Here is a 22,456-nt window from a genome sequence, read left to right on the forward strand (position 1 = left end):
CACTCTGGGGTGGCAGCCCCTCAGGCTCATGTCCCCTCATGTGTGGCTGGAGGGTGCAATGAGATCCCACACGGAGCAGGCTTAGCACAGTGAATAAGGCCACCAGGTAAATATCGGCATCACCAACCTGAGAAGCAGCTGCTTACACGGGAGCAGAGCATCCCTCCAGGGCGCTCCTCTCTGGGAGCACCAGTGGCGGACAGGGCCAGGAAAACACCCAGCTAACTTATAGCCTTTCTTTTAAATAGCTGTTCAAGCTCTACCTCCTCAGGGACGTCTTTTCTCTGCTTACCCCGATCCCCAACTATCAGGTCTCCCCTCACTGCGCCCTTGCTTAGCTCCCCCCGCCCCCCACCTCTGCTCCGCAGCAGAGCCATGCTTCATAACCACATGCTCCTGGCAGGGAGAGATGCAGACGCGTGTGAGCTCCAGGAGGACGAGGAACCTGCCTGGCTGCTCAGAGCCCATGGTGCCTGACACTTAGCACTCACTGTCTTTAGCTGCTTTATTTGTTTTTTTCGGGTTTTTTTGTTTTGGGCTGCGTGGGGTCTTCGTTGCGGTGCACAGGCTTCTCACTGCAGTGGTTTCTCTTGTTGTGGAGCATGGGCTCTAGGTGCGCGGGCTTCAGTAGTTGTGGCACGTGGGCTCGGTAGTTGTGGCTCGTGGGCTCTAGACCGCAGCCTCAGTAGTTACGGCGCACGGGCTTAGCTGCTCCGCGACATGTAGGATCTTCCCAGACCAGGGCTCGAACCCGTGTCCCCTGCCTTGGCAGGCGGATTCTTCACCACTGGGCCACCAGGGAAGTCCCACTTTATTTGTTTGTTGAATGAACAAGAGCAAAGCCCACCATCTGATTGGACGTCTGCAAGCTCCCTCCAGGCACTGAAACCATCACAGCACCCCCAGTTGTAATTCCTGCTAGAATTGCCAAAACAGCCGTACTCTCATTTGCGGATGTGCTCAGGAGAGGTGGCTCCTTGACAGGTTGTGCACTTTCAGTGTCCTGGGCACCATCTCTAGGCTAATCATACTTGGTGTCGTTCACTCCACCAGCTTCCCTGGTTTACAGGTAACGAAGCTGAGGCTCAGAGAGGTGAGAGTGACAATGACAGCAATCATAGCAACAAGGTTTTTGAGCATTGCTATGCATGATTCTCTTTAAGTCTCACTACAGCCCCACACTATTATCCAGACTCAGGGTGCAAATCCTGGCTTTCCCTCCTGAGTCTGCCAGGAGGGAAAGCCAGGATTTGCACCCTGGTCTGTGTGACTCAGAATCCCACGCTCTTAACTGCGTGTGATTATACATTAAGCTGTCTTCAAATCCGGGGCTCACCCATGAGCCGTGCTTCCTGCTCCCTTGTCATGCACCAGAACCATAAATCTACACCCTACACGTCATCGTTTCTTTACACTCAGTGGCCCTGAGAACCACAGCCTGTGATGAGGTGGGGCTGACAACCCCCCCACCCCCAGTTCAGCTCTCCAAAGAGCCAAGGACAACAGTGACCACTCTTCTCCAATTTTCTTGACAAAAAAAATAACAAAATCCCTACTGGTTACACAAGACCAGGAAGACTAGAAAAGTACATTTAAAGTAACTGATATTCTACAAACATTCCCAAGGGGGGCATGAACACTGAGAGAGGACCTCAGATCGGGAAAGCCATCACCCTGAACTAATGCTTTTGATTTACGAGACCAGAAGTGAAGTGTCCAAGGATGGCCCAGGGCTTCTGGGAAATTCGCACAAGACCCTGCATGTCCCCCGCATCTTGGAGGGAGAGGACAAGAAGGGGAAAGAGCTTTTGTCTCAGAGCTCACGGCAGCTGAATTGTCGGGCCCAGACTTCCAAGGTCTGTGCAGCTGCAGGAGAGCAGAGGAGGGACAGAGTGGTAGGAGGTGAGATCAGAGAGGACACCAGAGACCCTGCAGGCTCTGAGAGGCATTGCACAGATTTCAGCTTTCGCTCTGTGTGCGATGGGAAATTTTGGAGGGTTTTGAGCAGAGGAGTGCCATGGTCTGATTTATGTCTTAAAATGATTTCTCAGGCAGCCATATGCAAAAGAGATTGTAGTTGGGCCAGGGAAGAAGCTGGGACACCAGGTAGGACACCCCTGCGATAACTCAGGCCAAGATGATGGCAGCTGAGGAGGAGTGGTTAGATGTGGTCAGATCCTGGAAGTGTTGACAGGACTTCCTGACAGATGGGTCATGGGAGATGAGGAAAGAGGAGTGAGTCGAGGGGGACTCCAAGGGCTGTGGCCGGAGCAACTGGGTGGATTGGGATGCCACGTCTTGAGATGGTGAGGAGAGGGGATTTGAACTGAATTCTTAATGACCCTCCAACCCAGAGCAACAAGATAAACCTAATGCTTTGGCTTCAAGGCTCTCTGTCCCCTCCTTGTAAATCTTATCCACAAACCATCCATCCGTCCAATTATTCATTCATTCATTTGTATCACTTAATAAACATCACTGGTAACTACCATGTGGTAAACATGGGAGGCACTGGACACAGGAGGATTAATTAAATTCATACCCTGCGCTCCAGAAACATGTAATTTAGTGGGGGATTCAGAGACCAGCCATCCTGTTTTATGTATTCAGTCATCTGGTCCCTCAACAATCATCAGCACTTAATTTCTCACAAGCAAGCATTGCGATAGGCATCATTGCAGATGATCCTGCCCTTAAGAAAGTCCTAGTCCAATTGGAAAGCCTGAGATTAACCATCCTTGCCCATTCATTCATTCATTCATTCACCGCAGTCACCGACATCCACCTTGTGCTGGTCTGGGAGAGGTTTCCCACTGGATGACCCAACAGTGGGGTCTACCGGGTGTCTCTAAGCAACAAGGCTTCCGTCTGGATCCCTGGCCTCCCCACAGGGTTCCACCTGCTGCCCTCACCATGTGAGCAAGCCCCAGTGGCAGCTGCCAGAGCCCATCACGACACCTCCCCACAGCATGCTGGGGGCTAACTTCGGTCCATCCATCCAGGTGGCCACCCTTGCAGCCACCCACGTGGGTACCATCTGACCTTTCTTAATACCCACAGGTCCAAGAACCCAAGATGCATTCACTCTGGAGGCTCCTGGTCCTCCTCAGCTCACTGGCCTTGCCCTTGGCACTCCATAAGCAGCACTGGCCTGGCCTGGCCAAGACCCACAGAGACAGCAAATCGGGTCTGGCGAGAAGTAAGCTAAGCCCATGTTCTGCCCACTGTCACAGGGAGGGTAGGGAAAGCATTAACTTGACCCCACCACTGACTTGCTAGATGACCTGGAATTGGTCACTTACCCTCTTCTCTTCCTTTCCTCTTAGACCTGAAGTACACAAAATTGAGTTTGAGTTGATCATACGCCTATTCCTAGCACATCGTCATTATCATGAACCATGGCAAGACCCCTCTTGTGTTTTATTTTATGTTATTTTCCTCTCGACCTCTTACTCTCACGCCCATTCCCCTCTTCCTTGGCAGGCATTGCAGCTTGTTTAATATAGGTGTTGGCTTTTTTGGGGTGGTGCTGCGCAGCGTGTGGGATCTTAGTTCCCTGACCAAGAATTGAAGTCGGGCCCCCGCAGTGAAAGCACAGAGTCCTAACCACTGGAAAGCCAGGAAATTCCCTAATATATGTGTTTTTAAATGCCCATATCCTTGTAAAACATACAGTGTTTTGATTTACATAAATGGTAAAGCTATATAGATTTCTTTTTTTTTTTTTTTTTTTTACTGTTTTCACTGGACACCGTGCTGTTGACATCTGTTGCTTCAGACTTGTACAGAAAAGTCCATGAAATACATCCACTTCATCATCACTTGGCCATTTCCCTAGGGATGAACACTTGCGTTGTCTCTAACTTCCCACTATTATAAACTACACAGCAATGAACATTCTCACGTGTCCTTCTTAGAACCTACGGGAGAATTTCCCTGGGATATACCCCGAAGGGAGATGGCTGGGCTCTAAGGCAGGTGCAAACTGAATTTAACTAAAGACTGCCGGATTGCTTTCTAGGATGGCTGTGCAGGTCTACGCCCATTCCAATAACAAACAAGCATACCTGTATCCCTTGTTTCCCAACACTGGAGAGAATCCACTGGTATCAGCCTCCTTGGGCTGCCACAGCAAGATACCACAGACCAGGTGGCTTGAACAACAGACATTTATTTTCTCACAGCTCTGGAGGCTGGAAGTTCAAGATCAAGTTGCCCACAGGGTTGGTTTCTGGTGAAACCTCTCTTCCTGGCTTGTAGATGGCCACATTCTCACTGTGTCCTCACAGGGTCTTTCCTCTGTGTGTGTACAGAGGGTGAGCGAGCACGTTCTGGTGTCTCTTCCTCTTCTTATAAGGACGCCAGTTCCATCGGATTAAGGCCCCACCCTTATGACCTGATTCAACGTTAACTCCTCCCTCAAGGCCCCATCTCCAAATACAGTCACATTGGAGATTAAGGCTTCACTATATTGATTTGGGGTGGGGGGAGCACAATTCAGTACATAACAGCATCCTTCTAATTGTTTGCCAGTCTGATGTGTGTTTGAGTGATATCTAATTGTTTTATCTTGATTAGTGAGATTAGTTTGATTAGTGAGAAGTTTGAGCAACATGTCTTAATTCTGTTAGCCATTTTGACTTCTTTGAATTCCCTGTTCTTATCTTTTGCCCATTTTTCTATTTGCTTTCCAATTTTTTTAATCCTCTTTGATTTGAGAAGATGTTAATTTATTCTTGACATTAGTCCCTTGTCAGGTCTAAGCATTGGTAACATCTCTCCCAAACTGTCACCTATTAACTTTGCTTGTAGACACTTCATTGAACAGGAATATTTTCAAACTCATCAACATTTCATCTTATGGTTTATATTTGATGAGTCTTAAGCCCTTGTCTCCAGCCTGTTTTTTCTAACAGCTTTACAGTTTCACTTTTCACATATAGGATTTTAATCCATTTGGAGGCTATCTTTATGTATGTTTACATCTGTAAATTAGAGATTCAGCTTCACTTCTCTCCTTATGAGTCCATTCAACCCACCTACTAAATGGTCAGCTTTCCAAACACATGGATTCCCTTTTGAGTTCTGTGTTCTGTGTCTGTGTAACTGTTTCTGTACCCAAAACATAATATTTTAAATACTACATCTTTGTAAAATGCCATTTTATCTGATAGAACTTTCTTCTTCCAAATGAATCTTAGACTGTGTTGAGTTCCTTAAAAAAGAGAAAAAATCTTCTGGAAATTTAATTAGGGTTTCACTGAATTTGTTTATTAATTTAATGACAATTGACATTTTTGCAGTATTATGTTAGGCAATTACAGAAGTAATATATCTTTCAATTTATTCAGATTATATTTTAGATCCCTTAATAGAATTTTAAATTTATATAAATGTCTTAAGTATGTTTTGTTAAATTGATTCCTAGAGAATTTATGGGTTTTGTTGCCACAGTAAATATTGCCTAATTTTCTATTATATTTTCTAGTTGGTATTGCTGGTACAGATGAGAGGAAAGCTGTTGATTTTTAAAAATTAATCTGCTATCCAAAAGTCTTACTGACCGCTTATTAGTTCTAATAATTTGTCTTATTTATTCTGTTCAATTTTCTATCTAGAGGATTATATCATCTGCAAATAGTGACAGTCTTATCTTTTCTCTTCTAAACCTTATACTTCTTGTGCCTTTTTCTTATCTTGCACTATAGCCAAGGCCTCCTATAGGAATGGGAATATATCTAGAATTCTCCACTTAGTATATTTCTGTAGGTTTTTGGGATATAGTTTTTATCATTTTAAGAAAGTCCCCTTATATTTCTAGTTTCCTAAATTTTTCTTAATCATAAATATTGGTCCTTAACAAATGTTTTTCTGCATCTAAAAATTAATCCATCTTTTTCTTCTACTCTGTTAATGTGATAAACTGTATTAATAGATTTTCTTATGTTGAACCCATCCTAGCATTTCTGGAATAAATATGATATTTTTATAACATACTATAATTATCTATTTATAATCTGCTATTATTATATTATTTTTATAATGTACTTTATTATTTTTATCATGTATTATTTTTATAATATACATTAACGTATTTATAATGTATCAAACTAAAATTTATATTTTATAATGTAATATGTAATATTGTAATTGTATGTAATATGTAATATGATATTTTTATAATGTACTATTAGATTTTTTAGCTAGTAATTTACTTAGGATCTTAGCAAATTTTTCATACATAAAATTGATGTGTAATATCTTTTCCTTGTACTATTCTTGAAGCAAGTTGTACTAGCCTCATAAAATGAATTTTGCATCTTCTTTTTCTGTTTTCTTTCACAATTATCTTTTCATAAAGTTGGGTAAAAGTCTTCCATAAAACCATCTAGATCAAAACTTTTGGGGAATGAGATCACCTGTTTCTTTTTTTTTTTTTTTTTTTTTTTGCAGTACGCGTGCCTCTCCCGTTGCGGAGCACAAGCTCCGGACACGCAGGCTCAGTGGCCATGGCTCACGGGCCTAGCCGCTCCGCAGTATGTGGGATCCTCCCTGACCGGGGCACGAACCCGTGTCCCCTGCATCGGCAGGCGGACTCTCAACCACTGCGCCACCAGGGAAGCCCTGTTTCTATTTCTTAATGGTTTTAAGTTATCGATGTTTCCCATTTCCCCTCATCATGACTTGGCATTTTATGGTTTGCCATAAATGTATGCATTGCATTTAGGTTATCAAATATATTCACATGTGGTTGTGGCTCCAGGTATCCTCATCTGTACAATAGGTGCAGTTAGGAAGCTGTTTCATTGGGCTGCTTTTGAGACTTAAATGAAGGCAAGTATGTGCAAAGTGTTTTTCAACTGTGAAAATGTTTATCTCTACAACCACTTCTCACGTATCTGTTAGGGTGTTACAGAAAACTCAAGTCAATCTGGTTTAAACAATAAAAAAAAAGTATTTCACACAACTGAAAGTCATAGGTAGGGCAAGCTCCAGGTTTGGTTCAATCAGCAGCTCAAAGCTGCCAACCAGAACTGAATTTCATCCTTTTTTAGCTCTGTTATCGTCATGGTTTCATCCGCAGGGTTTGGTTCACAGTGTGATAGGAAAATGGTGGCCAGTGGCCATTGGAGCTATAGGCTGTCTTGTTCCTTTCCAGTAGGAGAAAGAGAAAGAAACCTTCCCCTCAAACATGAAGCATAGGGTCTGTTTAGTCTGATAGAACCAACTTGGATCATATGCGAACTTTGTACCTGTAAGAGTCACCATGCAATGATAATCAACAGCCTCATCTGGACCAGGAATTGAAAAGAGTGTCTGAATCAAAAGAGGGGTCAGGACTTCCCTGGTGGCGCAGTGGTTAAGAGTCCGCCTGCCGATGCAGGGGACGTGGGTTCGGGCCCCGGTCCGGGAGGATCCCACATGCCGCGGAGCGACTGCGCCCGTGAGCCATGGCCGCTGAACCTGCGTGTCTGGAGCCTGTGCTCCGCAACGGGAGAGGCCACAACAGTGAGAGGCCTGCGTACCGCAAAAAAAAAAAAAAAAAAAAAAAAAAAAAGAGGGGTCAGATGGGAAGAATAGGACGAATGGGTGGATGGGAGAGTGGGTGGATAAGAGGATGGATGGGAGGATGTATGGATGAGTGGATGGATTGATGGATGGATATTGGATAGATAGATGGAGAATAAATGGGAGGATGGATGGATGGATGGATGGATACTGGACTGACAACTACTAGTGTCTGCTGCTCACAAATTCCCAAGTGCTACTATCATCATTAACCAAGAACTACTAAGAGTTCTAGGCATACCTATAGTTTCACTCCATCCTTGAAACTATTTCTTTACTGTACGTTCTCCTACTAGATAGAAAAATGGTTTGTGTGTTTAGTGCCCAGTACTGAGCCTGATACCCAGTAGATGCACAGTAAATATCCTTTGGCTAAATGTCTCAATATTCCTAGTAAGTATCCTATGAGATGGGTATTATTACTGCCCTATTACACAGATGAGGAAATCAAGACTCAGGGAGGTAGCAGAGCTAGGATTTGAATCTATGACTATGACTATGACTAGATCTATGACTCCAGAGACATTTTCTTTTTTTTTTTTAATTTTATTTATTTATTTTTGGCTGCATTGGGTCTTTGTTGCGTGTGCAGGCTTTCTCTAGTTGTGGCGAACCGGGGCTACTCTTTGTCCCAGTGCGCGAGCTTCTCATTGCGGCAGCTTCCCCTGTTGCGGAGCACGGGCTCTGGGTGCACGGGCTTCAGTACTTGTGGCACACAGGCCTAGCTGCTCGGAGGCATGTGGGATCTTCCTGGACCGGGGCTCGAACCCGTGTCCCCTGCACTGGTGGGCGGACTCCCAACCACTGCGCCACCAGGGAAGCCCCAGAGACACTTTCTGCAGCAGAAACATGGGGTGCTGAAAGGGGGTCTGGGGGCTGGCCCTGGAGGATACTGGTGAGGTGTGACAATGACTTCTGTGGCTCTGCAGTAATACATAGTTCTCAGTGTGGGGCCTGAACACCTAGAGGGTTGAGTCAGTGCAATAAATGTGTCTTGAGGTGAGCTCTGAGGTTTGTCAGAACTGGGCCCCCAACCTGGGCAGCTGGGGTCTAGGGTCCAGAGAGCTAGGACTTCACGCAGGTCAATAGCTTTTCAAATTTCCCTCCTTTTTGGAATTCATTCTTTTCCACTGGTAGCTCCACCCAGCCTTGCAGTTTATTCCGAGCATGGTGGGGGAGGATATCCATTTATTCTTTCCTTATTTGCCCACCTCTTTTTCTCTTCAACCAACATTTACTGTGATCTAGATCCCGTACGTTAGGCTCTGTGTTCCACGTTCAGAGATGCGGCACTGGGCAAATTTCAACCATAATATCTCTCTTTAGCAGCTGTTGCCTGCCAGACCCTCTGCAGGTGTGTCACACCGGCACTGCAAAGCATCATTTCACGGATGAAGAATGTGGATCTCAGTGTTGGGGGCAGGGGGATGACACACCAATCACTCAGCAAGAGGCCGGTGTGCCAGCCTGCAACCTGGGCCTCCTGGCTCCAAACCCCCCACCTTTGCCAGGACATCGTGCAATGTCACTGGTCCCATATCCATTTCCAGTTATTGTGCAGGGCCTCACGAAGCGCAATACAGAGTGCCGAATCCAGAACATCCGCTTCCTGGACAGTCTGAATGCCTCCAGGCAGACGGCCTCGGGGATGGTGGGCTGGCTAATTGGCAGCATGAACCTTCAGCAGCATCAAGAAGGCAGGTGAGATCTTGAACCCTGTCACTGGCCCTGGGACTCCTGATAAAGCTCTAAGAGGGCAGAGCTTGAGGGCATGGCAGTACGAGGCCTGTGAAGAGGAAAGGAGGGAAGATTGGAAGGAGATGTCACACCCAACACAAGGATGAGTAGGGGGCCCAGCACAAGGGGTCACTGGGAGAGGCAGCACAGCAGAATAATTAAAGGTGAAGGTTTGGGAGCAAAAGTTTCTGCATTTAAATCCTGACTCTGGGGCTTCCCTGGTGGCGCAGTGGTTGAGAGTCCGCCTACCGATGCAGGGGACACGGGTTCGTGCCCCGGTCCAGGAGGATCCCACATGCCGCGGAGCGGCTGGGCCCGTGAGCCATGGCCGCTGAGCCTGCGTGTCCGGAGCCTGTGCTCCGCAACGGGAGAGGCCACAGCAGTGAGAGGCCCGCGTACCGCAAAAAATATAAAATAAATAATAAATAAATCCTGACTCTGCCACCAAATTTGGGGAAATTGCTGGGCCACTCTGGTCTCATCTATAAAATGGGTGCCCAGAGCACAGCCTGGATAAACATCTGGGGTGCCAAAGGAACCCAGGACTAGAGTCTGATATTTGAACCCCACTCTTGCTTGAAAGCTGGGTGACTCTGGGCAAGGCATTTGAGCTCCCTGAGCTCCAGCCTTGAGTCCTCCTCAATGAAATGGGCGTAATTATCCCTGCGTCCTGGAGTTGTTAGGAGCTTTCCCTGTGGCACATAATGGATGCGTAGCCATTGGTATAATTAGCCTCGCAGAACTGGGCCTGTCCTCCACCTCCATCTTTCCCCCTTCCTCTCAGTGGATGCAGGCCTCCCCAGCTGCCTGGTCTCAAAGCTGCTCAAATGTAACACCATGATCCCAGCCTGCTGTGCCCTTGACCTACCTTCTCTCCGATTTGAATCCCTCATTCCCTCCCTTTTAATGAGCGCCAGTACTCACCAGCAGGGTTTCCCTTGCTGTGTGCAGTCACAATCACTTCCCTTCATTCATTCCTTTAACAATTGTTACAGTTATTCATTGAGCACCTACTGTGTACCAGCACCTGGGCTGGGTACTGGGAATACAGCTCTACACAGACCTACAGTCCCTGCCCTTTTGGATCTTACATCCTAGTTAGTGAGATAGGACACAAAAGTAAATAACTAATTTCAGATGGAGGGATATAACATGAAGACAAATTTAGCCAGGTCAGGGGTGAGAGTGATAGGGCTGATCGGGGGACCTTCCTATCCCTTAAGTAGAAAATGAATGAAGAGAAGGAGGTGAGTGACATGAGGTCATGGGGGCACAGTGAGTGCAAAGGCCCTGAGGTAGGAAGGAGATTGATGCATTTGAGGAGGAGGAAAAGTCCTGTGTGGCTGGGTGAGCAAGGGGAGGGTGGTAGGAGATGGGGCTGCAGAGGCAGGTGAGGCCAGACCCTGCAGATCTGAGGGGCTGTGATGCGGAGTTCAGATTTTATTGCAAGAGCAGTGAGAAACCAGTGGAGAACACTGAGTGATAGGGGAGTGTTAAGGCCCCTCTGGCTGCCACATGGAGATGGTTTGTGGAGAGGCCAAGATCGTAGCCTGGAGCCCAGAGAGAAACTAGAGCATCTCCAGGCAAGAAGTGATGGTGACCTGGACCAGACGAAAGCAACAGAGTAACGGGAAGTGGCCCATTTCAGGATATATTTTGCAAGCAGAGCCAACATGATTTACTAATGAGTGGAATGTGGCGGTGAGGGATGGAGAGAAGTTGAAGACAGCTCCCACGGTTTGGGTCTGGGCCCCTGGGAAGGTGGTGGGGCTATCCACTGAGAGCGGGAGGCTGGCTCTGAGAACGGGCCCAGGGGCTGGGTCTGCAGTTGGCTATGGGTTTCACAAATCAGTTGTGTGGAGCTGTTCGGGGGCGCTCAGGGACAGCTTGTAACCCCAGGGCTCCTGCAGGGAGCTCTTGCCCTCAGAGCATCTGTAAAAGGATCTGACTCCAAATCCGACTGCTAGGAGACAGGCCAGCCTTGTCTGTAACGCCCAAGGCCTTGAGGTCTGAGACCCTTCACCCTTGCAGGGGTCTTTGCTCTTTCCTTGTGCAGCGCCAACGTCACCAACATTCAGCTGGACTATGGTGGGATCCGGATGTCTTTCCATAAGGAGTCGTTCTTGGCAAACATCTCACTTGAATTTGACATTGACTCAAGGCTGTAAGTCATACAGAAGCGGGGCCTGAAGGGCACTGTTCCTCTTCACTGGGAACCTGGGAGTGGGGGGAGGGGGGCGGATTTGGGGAACCCAGATCTTTCTGCTGCAAACTGGTTTCAATTCCTGGTTTCCGAACTCACTTGCTGTGTGACCTTGGGCAAGTCACTTCACATCTCTGAGCCTTGGTTTCTTCAGCTGAAATATGGATGGTGATCACTGGTCAGTGGAGGCAGGTCATATGCTCATTTAAACCTATGTGAGTTCCCTACAACGATTTTTAAAAAGAGAAACAGGGGGCTTCCCTGGTGGCGCAGTGGTTGAGGGTCCGCCTGCCGATGCAGGGGACACGGGTTCGTGCCCCGGTCCGGGAAGATCCCATATGCCGCGGAGCGGCTGGGCCCGTGAGCCATGGCTGCTGAGCCTGCGCGTCCGGAGCCTGTGCTCCGCAACGGAAGAGGTCACGGCAGTGAGAGGCCCGCGTACCAAAAAAAAAAAAAAAAGAGAGAGAGATATAGAGTTTAATGATCGCATCACCCTTCCCTCCTCTGGTTTAGACTACCCTTTAACATCTACTGCCTCTGGGAGGGCTCCACTAAATTGTAAAGATTTTTAGAATAAGATTAACTCTCAATTTTTGAATTTCCGAAGGCCCCCTAATCTGGTCTATTTAAAGGATTTTCAGAAGGCACTCTGGCTAGTAATGTTTTTCTCCTTAATCGCTGACCACAGAATTTAACATCCAGGCAACGTGGAGCCCCACTGTGCTGATGTCTTGAAAGAGACACTCTCCGTGTTGGCTGCTTCCTCCTCCTTCTATTCTTTCTCTGTCTCCTGCCCCTCCCCCCTCCTCCTCTCTCTCGTCCCCAGGCCCTTCAATAACCAGATCATAAAGACACACGCACGCATGAACCTCGCTGTGGAGTTCTGGCTGGAGAAGGATGAGTTTGGCCGGAGGGATCTGGTGATAGGCAACTGCCGCGTGGAGCCCAGCAGCATCCGCATGACTGTCCTCGATGAGTAAGATCCCAGCCGCCCCTCCCCAGGGCTGGGCCCCTTCCTGACTGGCCCTGGCTGCAGCCACAGGTCTCCACTACCTCCTGGGTGAGCCCCAAAGAGATCTCACCCAGGATCTTCCCCAGGATCTGTTCCTCCTCCTGCATCCCCATCCCAGAGGTGACCCTGCCACCCTCCCAGAAGCTAGACTCCTCCTCCGCCTCACTCCCCACAGCCCATCTTCCACAGGTCCCATCAATGACCTCCTGGCAACCCTCACCTGCTCCCTTTCTCTCCATCCCCACAGCCACTGACTGGGCTCGTAGTCCACTTCCTGGACCACCGTGGGAGCCTCCTCCAACTTTCCCTGACTCAGACCTCACCGCTTTCACTCTGTTCTCCCCCTGCAGCAGAAATCACTTTCTAGCCCAGAAATCTAGCCACGTCAGCCAGCCCCTGCTCCAGACACTCCAATGGTTCTCCAGTGCCCTCTGGATGAAGAGCAAACTCCTGGATGTCACTCAAGGCCCTACTTGTCCTGTCCCCTACCCCACTCTGCAGCCCTTTGCCCTCAAGTCTTTCTGAAGAACCCCCCTCCATCAGTATGCCATATATTTTCATACCACCGTGCCTTTGCACACGCTGATCCTTATGCTTGGATGCCCCTCCTTCCTTCTTTAAAGCTCTTCCTCGTCACTCATTCATTCAACAAATATTTGCTGAGAACCTACTATGTGCTAGGCACAACATGCTTGATGCTAGGGATACAGTAGTGAACAAGATAGAAAAAAATAGACTTAAATAAAGATCTGTAGACTAGCTGACCAAGTGTGTCAACCCCAACAGACTGAGTACCTCAAGGGCAAGATTTGTGTCTGATCTCTCTCTGTAATTCCAGAATGCTGAAAGCAACTAGGTCATCAGTGGATATCCATTCATTTATTCATCAGACATTCACTGAATGCCTAGATCATGCCAGACATCCACGAAGAAAACTGTGGACTGTAGTTACTGACCTGGTTCTAATCTAATCAGCACTTAACTAGCTGTGTGACCTTGGGCAAGGCACATCACCTCTCTGAGCTGCGCCTTTGACTATTGCTTACAATGCTGCTTCTCACGTAGGGCTCTCTGAGGATTAAATGGCTGTGTGAGATGTTCTCCACACACAGCACCTGGCATTAGTATTGTCTGTATTTATCTGTTCTGTTCTGTATATCTATCTCTCTTTCTAGAGATATCCCACCAAAGATGAAACATTTTTTCCACAACCTCAGAAACAACCTGGAAAAAGTTATCCCACACCTGATAGAAAGTCAGGTAAGTTTCAGAAAAGTAGTTTCACCTTGGGCATTCTTGAGTCCGAGGGTCAGGGCATATATATTGGCATTTCAGCAAAGAATTGGGCTTTAGAACCTGAGAAATCTCAAATTAAGATGTTAAATTTTGCCATCTACTGCCTGTGTGTCCTTGGACAAGTGACTTAGCCTCCCTGAGCCTCAGTTTCCCCATCTGTAACATGGGAACCATCACAGTCCCCATTTCACAGAGAGCCACAAAGATTCAGGGGGGCAAAGCACGGAAGTGCTGTGCATAGCACCTGGTGGGTAGTTGGCGTTCAGTACAAGGGAGCCACACTTGCCATGATTCCTTGTGGAAATCCCGTGGCTTCCAGCCACAGCCCCTCCAGTTTTCTTAGCCCACTCCCTGGTCTGACCCTTCTCTCTGTGTTGGTGGCCCAGGAATGTCCTCTGATCGATGAAATCCTCAGGCAGCTGGATGTGAAACTGTTGAAAAGCCTCATGGGTGAGTAAGCACCTGTGTCCCTCCGGGGCGAGGACTCAGGACGGGCAACTGGCCAGAAGAGGTGTCCCCGCTGCAGCTCTTACTGAGGCCTGCTGAGGGGTGTCTGCATGTGCTCTGAGGACACTCAGAGGTGACCATATGACCATGACCTTCACTATCCCCCGAGAGAGCTGGGACAGCAGAGGGCACCCCTACCAAGCTGGTTGTGCCCCGCCAATTCACCCAAACCTCCAGGTTACCAGAGCTTCTCCCAAGATCTCCACTCAATCCTTTAGGGAGCACTGCCCTCCCACACACCCAAGCCCTCCCCCATCCCAGTTGCAGATAAACAGATATAGTCCCTGCCTTCAGGGAGCTCACGGTGAGTGGAAGACACAAGAACTGAATAATTAGATATCATTTGAAGAGTTTTAATGTGAATGTTCCCGGCACCAGGCCTTGGTCAGCATGGATGGATGAGAGACCCCTTCGGTGTGGACCTGGGGGTCAGAGGGCAGACACCTGGTGACTGATTCTGCCTCTTCTCCTTACAGAACAGGCCATTGCTCATGAACTCAACCAACTTTGAGTCCAGCCAGCCTTCCACGAGCCAGACTTGAGCGCCCCCTAGCTGCCCACTGATAATCAGAAGGAGATTCCAGATTTGGAGGCTGCAAGTCGCCCTCAGAGTGGGGCTTCTGATGTGCCACTCTTACCACAGGCCCTGTGGACATCCTGTCCTCTTCCACAATAAATTCTAGCTCTGAAGGGTACAGAGGTCCTTCTGCCTGGGCCCTGAGGTTTGAGTTCCAAAAGTCAGACCTGACGAAGGTCCATCCTGAGACTTGGCTGATGGCTGATAAGGTCCATCCCAAACCCAGGATATGCCTGAGTTCGCTCGTCAGCCCAGAAATGCCAGAGAAAACACTCTTTCTTTTCCTGTAATTTGCAGCCAATAGCGCATCCATGGATGTGCTCATCAGTGTGGGAAGGGCCCTGTTGCGAGTTCCCATCCCCTTGTTCATTCAACCCATGTTTATTGAGCACCTAATATGTGCCCAGAACCTTGCTGGGCTCCAGGGGGGTGAAGAAGAACAGTGACAGAGTGGTAAAGTATAAACACTGGCACTAAACAGATCTGAGTTCAAATTTGATTCAGCCCAACGAGAAGTTCCAGGAGGGTATAAACATGTGCATCAGGGTGACCAATGACCCTCCAGCCCCCAGCACAGGCCTGACACCAAATGTGTGCCCATGGTTAAATAATGGGTGAGTCCTCGTCTTATGACTCCCTAGCTGTATCTGGGACAAGGCATTTTACCTTTTGGTCTCCCTCCCCTGCAAAGTGGGAATAGAAATCTTACACGATGTGGAGCAGCGGGGGCCTCACACTGCTGGAGGGAGATGAGTCGCATCTCCACTTTGTAAAACTCGTGGCAACATCCCCTGAAGGGCAACATATTCCTCCCTCTGACCCACAGTCCCGATCCTAGGTACAGAAATACATGCACATGGGCACCGCAAGACATGTCCAACATTGCTCATAGCATCCGTAGTCATAATAGCCCCGAAGTGAAAACTCCCTAAATGCCCATCCAAAGAATGGGTAAATAGAATTGGTAAATACCTTGTGGGATCGTCACCAGCGGAATGCTCTACAGTAATGAAAATAACCTACACCCACACAACCACGTGGATGGATCTCACACACCTAACAAAGCCAGGCCCCGAAACACACGTCTCCCATCTATATGAGGCTCAAACACAGCAAACCTAACCCGTGCTGTCAGAGGTCAGGATGGTGGCTACCCTCAGGGAGAGGGTTAGTGACTGGACGTAGTAGGAGGGCCTTCTGGAGGGCTGGTAACACTCTGTTTCTTGATCTGGGTGCTGGTTATGGGGAGGGTGTTCAGTTTGTGAAAATTCATTGAGCGGTTCACTTACGTGCATTTTTCTTATGTATGTTATACTTTAACAAAAAAATTTTTTTTGAAAATAAAAACTATTTACCAGGCAGGATGTTTGTAGGAGTACATGAAAAGACATTTGCAATATGTTTAGCATCTGCTAGGTCCATGGGCAATACTTATTAAAAGTCATTTAATTCATTGTTAATTATTTGATTAATGACTACTCACTTCTTAAATATAGATTCCTGCCCTCCTCCACCCAAGGAAAGGGACAGCATACTGAGAAATCAAGGGGAAATACACACACACACAATAATAGTAGCACATACATCTAAGCACTCTGCATGTGCCAATCTTGGTGTTAGGAGTTTGCATCCAGCATCACATCAAATCCTCACAGAAACCCCATGAAGTCCAAAGCTGCTATCCTATTCATGCATAAGGACACTGAGGCTCAGAGAGGGCAAGCCACTTGCCCAAGGTCACAGAGCCAGGAAATGACCAAGTCGACTGCACTCAAGCAGCCAGACTCCAGAGCCCACAGCCTTGACCACTCTGAATCCCCACTTCAGTCTTCCATCCCTTCCTTCTAACACCCCTATCCCACCCACAACCCCACACTGGGAGAAAAATGTTGAAATCTGCGTTCTGCTAGATTGACAAGCTCAAACAAGGAAGTGTCAACAGCTCAAAGATGAGAATGGGGCAAGAGATACTCATGTCTCCATCTTTCAATTCAGACTCCCTAATCCGAAATGCTTCACTGGGGATCTGCAACCCTAAACACCCATGTTCACACGAATGATTCCCCCTGACAGCCTTGAGTTTACAGGGGTTTTCCGGCTCATGATTCAAAGAGCAAACATGGGAGGGCTGGGCCCCATCCTCCAGCGAGGTTGCCTGGTCCCGTGTGAAGGCAGCTTTTGTCTGTCTTCTTCCTGACCCTTCCAGGGGTGCCTTTCTCAAGGGGCCTCCTTGCGTTTCTCGCATTCTGTTTTCTTTTCATTTTGAGGTTCACAGAGCTGTGGACTCATTGTGTTTTCTCCTGGAGGAGCTTGTTTCACAATGGACCTCTATTATGATACTGGGGTCTGGGGTTGGGGGCGGTCATTGAAGCAGAAATTCAGCCCCAAATACTCAGAAGCTTGCTCCAGGCCCTGCTCACCTGTGCTTGTAACTTCCGAGCCCTTCCGTACAGAGTTCAGGCTCCCAGGGAAGAGAACCAGCATCCCACCCCCAAGTTCTGGAAAAATGACCTTGCATAGTTCAGAGTCCCTTGAAAAATAAAATGAACTCTGCCCTTTAGAAATGGATCTCATGGTTTTTTTGACCGGACTGGACAGATATTTATTAAAATAAAAAGGGAAGTGGCAGGACTCTAGATGTTAATTTTTCCTTTTAGTTCATCTGTATTTTCTCGATTTTTCACCAGTGAACACATGTTCATTAGCAATAATATAAAACGGATATACAGAGAACCACAAACACTGGATATACAGAGAAGAGGTAGCTTCCTTATTCGATCTGTAACTAACCCATTCTTCTTTACAGTAACCACTTATTAGAGGGGAAACATTACATTTTCAGTCTATTTTAAACCATAGTTCAATTCAGTACATAAAAATGGATCCCTTGATTCGCAAAATGACACCAGTAAAGGCTCCCAAACACAGTCACAATCTGATACGTAGGAAGAAAAGGGCATGACCTCCAGTTTCTGACAAACACGTTGGGGAGGCATTGACATCGCCAATGCGGAAAACACTGTCTTGAAATGTTAGCTGGGTGTCCGTCCATGCTTCCTGATGCCCCATGACCCTTGCCCTGCTCAGGGCACTGGAACAAACAGTACCTGTGTTTCAAGGAAGGGCAACTTCAGCAGAAGCAGAGAGGAGGCTTTTGAGTCTACAAAGCCTGGGTCTCTGACAAAACAGCAGTGACAGAGAACAGATCAGTGGTTGCCAGTTGCAGGGGAAGAGGGAGGGGGTAACTATGAAAGGGCAGCCTGAGCGTATTTTGGGGGTGATGGAACTGTTCTGTATTATTGTATTATTGTGGCTACATAAAACTTTTCATGTGGGCTTCCCTGGTGGCGCAGCGGTTGACAGTCTGCCTGCCGATGCAGGGGACACGGGTTCGTGCCCCGATCCGGGAGGATCCCACATGCCGCAGAGTGGCTGGGCCCGTGAGCCATGGCCACTGAGCCTGCACGTCCGGAGCCTGTGCTCCTCAAAGGGAGAGACCACAACAGTGAGAGGCCCGCGTACCGCAAAAACAAAAAACAAAAAAAACCAACTATTCATGTGTTAAACTCATTGAATTATACACCCAAAAAAGGTCAATTTTACTGTAGGTTAAATTTTTTTAAAGACTGAGTTGTTTTGTTTGTTTGTTTGTTTTAGTTATAAGATACTATTTCTCTTTTCACTCTCTCTCCCTTTTTTATCGGCTGTACCCGACGGCTTACAGTATCTTAGTTCCCCCACCAGGGATTGAACCCAGGCCACGGCAGTGAAAGTGCTGAATCCTAACCACTGAACTGTCAGGGAATTCCTAAAGCCTGGGTTTTTCAATTTCAAAATTTGGGGCATAGGAGACATTAAGAATAGCATATACATGATGAATTGAAGCAAGGTTTCCTGACCCCAGGACTAGAAAATTTCCCATGTTGGGTTGGTGGAGTGTGAGGGTCAAAGAGAAATTGAAGAGAAAATAGTTCTAGTGGGTTCTGAGAAGTATCTCATGGCCTTCTTCTCCCCAGGCAAACCTTGACGTGGGAGGAGGACAACAGAAACTCCAAGTCAACGTGCGGGATTCCAGAACAGAGGGGTTCTGTGTCCACATTCCCTTCCAGAACCAGGAGAGGTGGCAGGACCCCAGGGAGAGAAAGTTAACTGGAAGGTCTCAGTAGTTCCAGGCAGATGGGCTGCGGCAGTCCCCCGGGATCCTGCCTGAGACCCAAGGAATCGAGACACAGAACAATTTTGGGTGTCCAGCAAGGGTGTCCAGTAAAAAGTAAAGGCTAGGGCTTCCCTGGTGGCGCAGGGGTTGAGAGTCCGCCTGCCAGTGCCGGGGACACGGGTTCGTGCCCCGGTCCGGGAAGATCCCACATGCCGCGGAGCAGCTGGGCCCATGAGCCATGGCCACTGAGCCTGCACGTCCGGAGCCTGTGCTCCGCAATGGGAGAGGCCACAACAGTGAGAGGCCCGCGTACCGCAAAAAAAAAAAGTAAAGACTAAATTCGAAGGGGCCTTTTGGACGGGAGGGAAGCACAGCATCTTGGCATCAAGGGGTCAGATGGCATATGGCTGCTTCTATATTTCCAGTCAAAACAGGGACAGGACAGCCTTCTTCAGATGCCTTGGCACAAATAAAGCCCCTGGAACAGAAATAAAATCCCAGGGGGAAATGGGGAAGTTTTTGTTACTCAGCAAAATGGCATGTGAAATGCTAAACTATACATACATTAGAAAAAAAATATGTAGGGGAGTTCGCTGGTGGCCTAGTGGTTAGGATTCAGAGTTTTCACTGCGGAGGCCCAGGTTAGATCCCTGGTCAGGGAACCATCCCACATGCTGCGTGGCATGGCGCAGCCAATAAGCAAATAAATAAATAAATGAAGGGATTATGTATTAAAAAAAAAATGTAGGGACCTCCCTGGCAGTCCAATGGTTAAGACTTTGCCTTTCAATGAAGGGGGTGCGGGTTCGATCCCTGGTTGGGGAGCTAAGATCCCAGAGACCTTGCGGCCAAAACAACAAAACATAAAATATAAGCAATATTGTAACAAATTCAATAAAGACTTTAGAAAATGGTCCACATCAAAAAAAATCTTCAAAAAAAAAATGTAGACACATGAGTTTATGAAATGAAGTTCATACCCCATCCCCAGACATTATCCCCCACAGCCCTGTGAGGTAGATATTATCCTCCCATTTTACAGATGAGGAAACTGAAGTTCAAAGGTTTGGAGGGACTTGCCCAGGGTCACAGGATTTGAACCAGGGCAATATGCGCCCATATCCATCCCCTTTCTGCCGTAACACAAATGCAGCCTCCTAGCTTCAAACCAGCAGCTGTTAGCTGTCCAGTAACAAACTTGAATCCATTCTTTGGCTTATCTGCTTCCATTTCCCCCCAAAAGAGTGGCAACCTGACCCAAACCACAAGAGTTGTACCAAGATAACATAAAAGGGGACCCCTTTGAGGATGACTGACAACATACAAGCTGTGGGAAGAGTCTGGTGAGTGCTTGAATGGATGATTGAGTTCAAGGCCGTGGCCCAGCCCCTTGGAGGCATCAGCCAGACTCTCACAGGAAGTGGGAGCAGCTCCAGTGAAGGTCTGACATGAGGGGAAGGCAGCGCGGCTCACTGCTTACAGGGGCATCAGACACAGGGGAGAATTCTGACACCACTCACTCGCTGTGTATCCCTGGGAAGTAATCACCTTCTCTGAACCTTAGTCTCCTTATCTGACATTTGAGGTTCAACAATATCAAGCACTCATGACAAAGATGAAGTTCAAGTATGGAGAGCACCTGGCACAGAGTAGGTAGTCCATAAATGTGCATTTCGCCCTTCTCTTCCCGCTTTTGCTTATAATATGCTCTCACTGGACTAGGGCCTGGACCTCTCTGTGCCTCTTTTTTTCACCTGTAAAATAGACTCCAAAGGCCCAAGTGGTGGTAACAAATGCCTCATTACTTCATTTTGGGAAGGGAAGAAGAAAGGGTAAAGGTAGAGACCAGGATGTCACACAATCCCTCAGGCCTGGGAAACTGGAAAGCATTTTCCAGGTTATAAAAGTGGGAGGCATGACATTCACAGACATGGGGATGCAAAACGGTCAGAGCGTGCCCAAGGCATCCTCATCTCTCAGCCCAGTGATTAAGAGAAAGGACTAGAGCGTGAATGCCTAGGCCCCATGCCCACTGTGAGACTCTGGACGCGTCACCTCACACTACGAGCCTCAGTTTCCCCCTTGTAGAATGGACGTACTCGTTCCCATCCCACACAGGGTTGTGAGGGGCTGGAGGTGAAAAACGATGCCGCACCTGGCATTCAGCAAGAGCTTGGCAAGTATTAGCTGTTGACACTGTTTTTATTGTTATTATTATCCAATGGGTTGAGTCCTAATGATACTGACCAGGGTTTTTGGCCTTCCTTAATCAACAGAAATTGACTAGAGGCCAGACAAGAAATTCAGGCAAGCCTTTATGGGGGTCCCTGCTGCAGCAGGGGGGAGTGAAAACTAGTAACAGGTTCCCTTGCTCACCCCCCCGGAGGCAGGGCAAGCTGGTTCCTTCTATGGGGTGAGGGTAGGGGTGCATCCAGGGATCAGGCTAGAGGGGTGGCTTACGTAGTTTGCCCACCCCTCTGGTGGTGTTGAGTTCAGGGGGCATGCGCAGTACTCTGTTTTTGCTCCTGGCTCTTCAGAAGTGGCAGATGGGTTTTAGGTCGTTTTGTATCTTGTTGTCCATAATTTGCCCCAACTGCCCATGCACGCGGTTATGTTTAGTCCCTTATAGTTTGTTTGTATTTTGTTGCTTGAGGAGACATTTGTCCAGGTGCAAGCACTGCAGCAAAGAGTCCCAGGTCCCAGGCCCCAGCCTGTCTCACTAACTCTGCCCCATCCTCTCTGTGTCCTTGGGCACCTGTCCCCACTGGGTCTCAGTTTTCTCCTCTGCAAAGGAGGAACAGCAACCCCTCCCTCCAGGGTTCTGTGAGGATGTGTAGCCCCCAGCATGTGACTGTCACGCAATTAGGATTCAGAAACCAGGACACCCCTGCCCTGGAACTGAGGGGTGCCCCAGATGTAGGGAAATCAGAGAGAGTTTGACTCTTTTTTGACATTTTGGGAGCAAGAGCCCTCCAACTGGAGAAGAATAATTGGACCAGGAATGGAAAAGGCCTGGATATGAGATTGAGGTCCCTTCCTGGGCTCCACCGGCTGCCTCTCCCAGTGTTTCCAAATGTGATCTTCAGGCCACCTCAGAGCGTGGGTCCCCAGCCTCAGTCCCACACGTGAAACCATGAAGTCTTGAGTAACATCCCCATCTCAAGTTTTCCTCTGTTTAACTTGTCAATCAAACGGCTTAACTGTCCCACCTACTAATATGATCGGCAATTATTTACTTTGGAGAGCAATTATTACTTTGGTGTCTTACTTTGAAAGACACCACCAGATTGCAGAATTCTGAGTTATCTCGAAACCCATCATTCAACTGCTCGTTTCCGGATTCCCACACTATAAAAGAGGCTGCCTCCTCAGCAGTAGCCAGCAGGGAAGAGGAGACCA

General features: G+C 47.9%; 1 protein-coding gene across 1 annotated transcript; it reads left to right on the plus strand.

Annotated features, from left to right (window-relative positions):
• Positions 1 to 3,075: 3,075 nt before the first annotated feature.
• On the plus strand, positions 3,076 to 14,835 carry BPIFA3 (BPI fold containing family A member 3; the record flags this gene model as incomplete). The annotated part of the gene is made up of 7 exons (XM_082670733.1): positions 3,076 to 3,199; positions 9,120 to 9,270; positions 11,363 to 11,470; positions 12,336 to 12,485; positions 13,697 to 13,781; positions 14,204 to 14,267; positions 14,801 to 14,835. The coding sequence occupies 7 exons, from the start codon at positions 3,076 to 3,078 to the stop codon at positions 14,833 to 14,835; spliced, it is 717 nt and encodes a 238-aa protein (XP_082526859.1).
• Between the last annotated feature and the right edge of the window lie 7,621 nt (positions 14,836 to 22,456).

This window comes from Grampus griseus (genome assembly GCF_964374135.1).
Source record: "Grampus griseus genome assembly, chromosome: 14".
NCBI classification, from domain to species: Eukaryota; Metazoa; Chordata; class Mammalia; order Artiodactyla; family Delphinidae; genus Grampus; species Grampus griseus.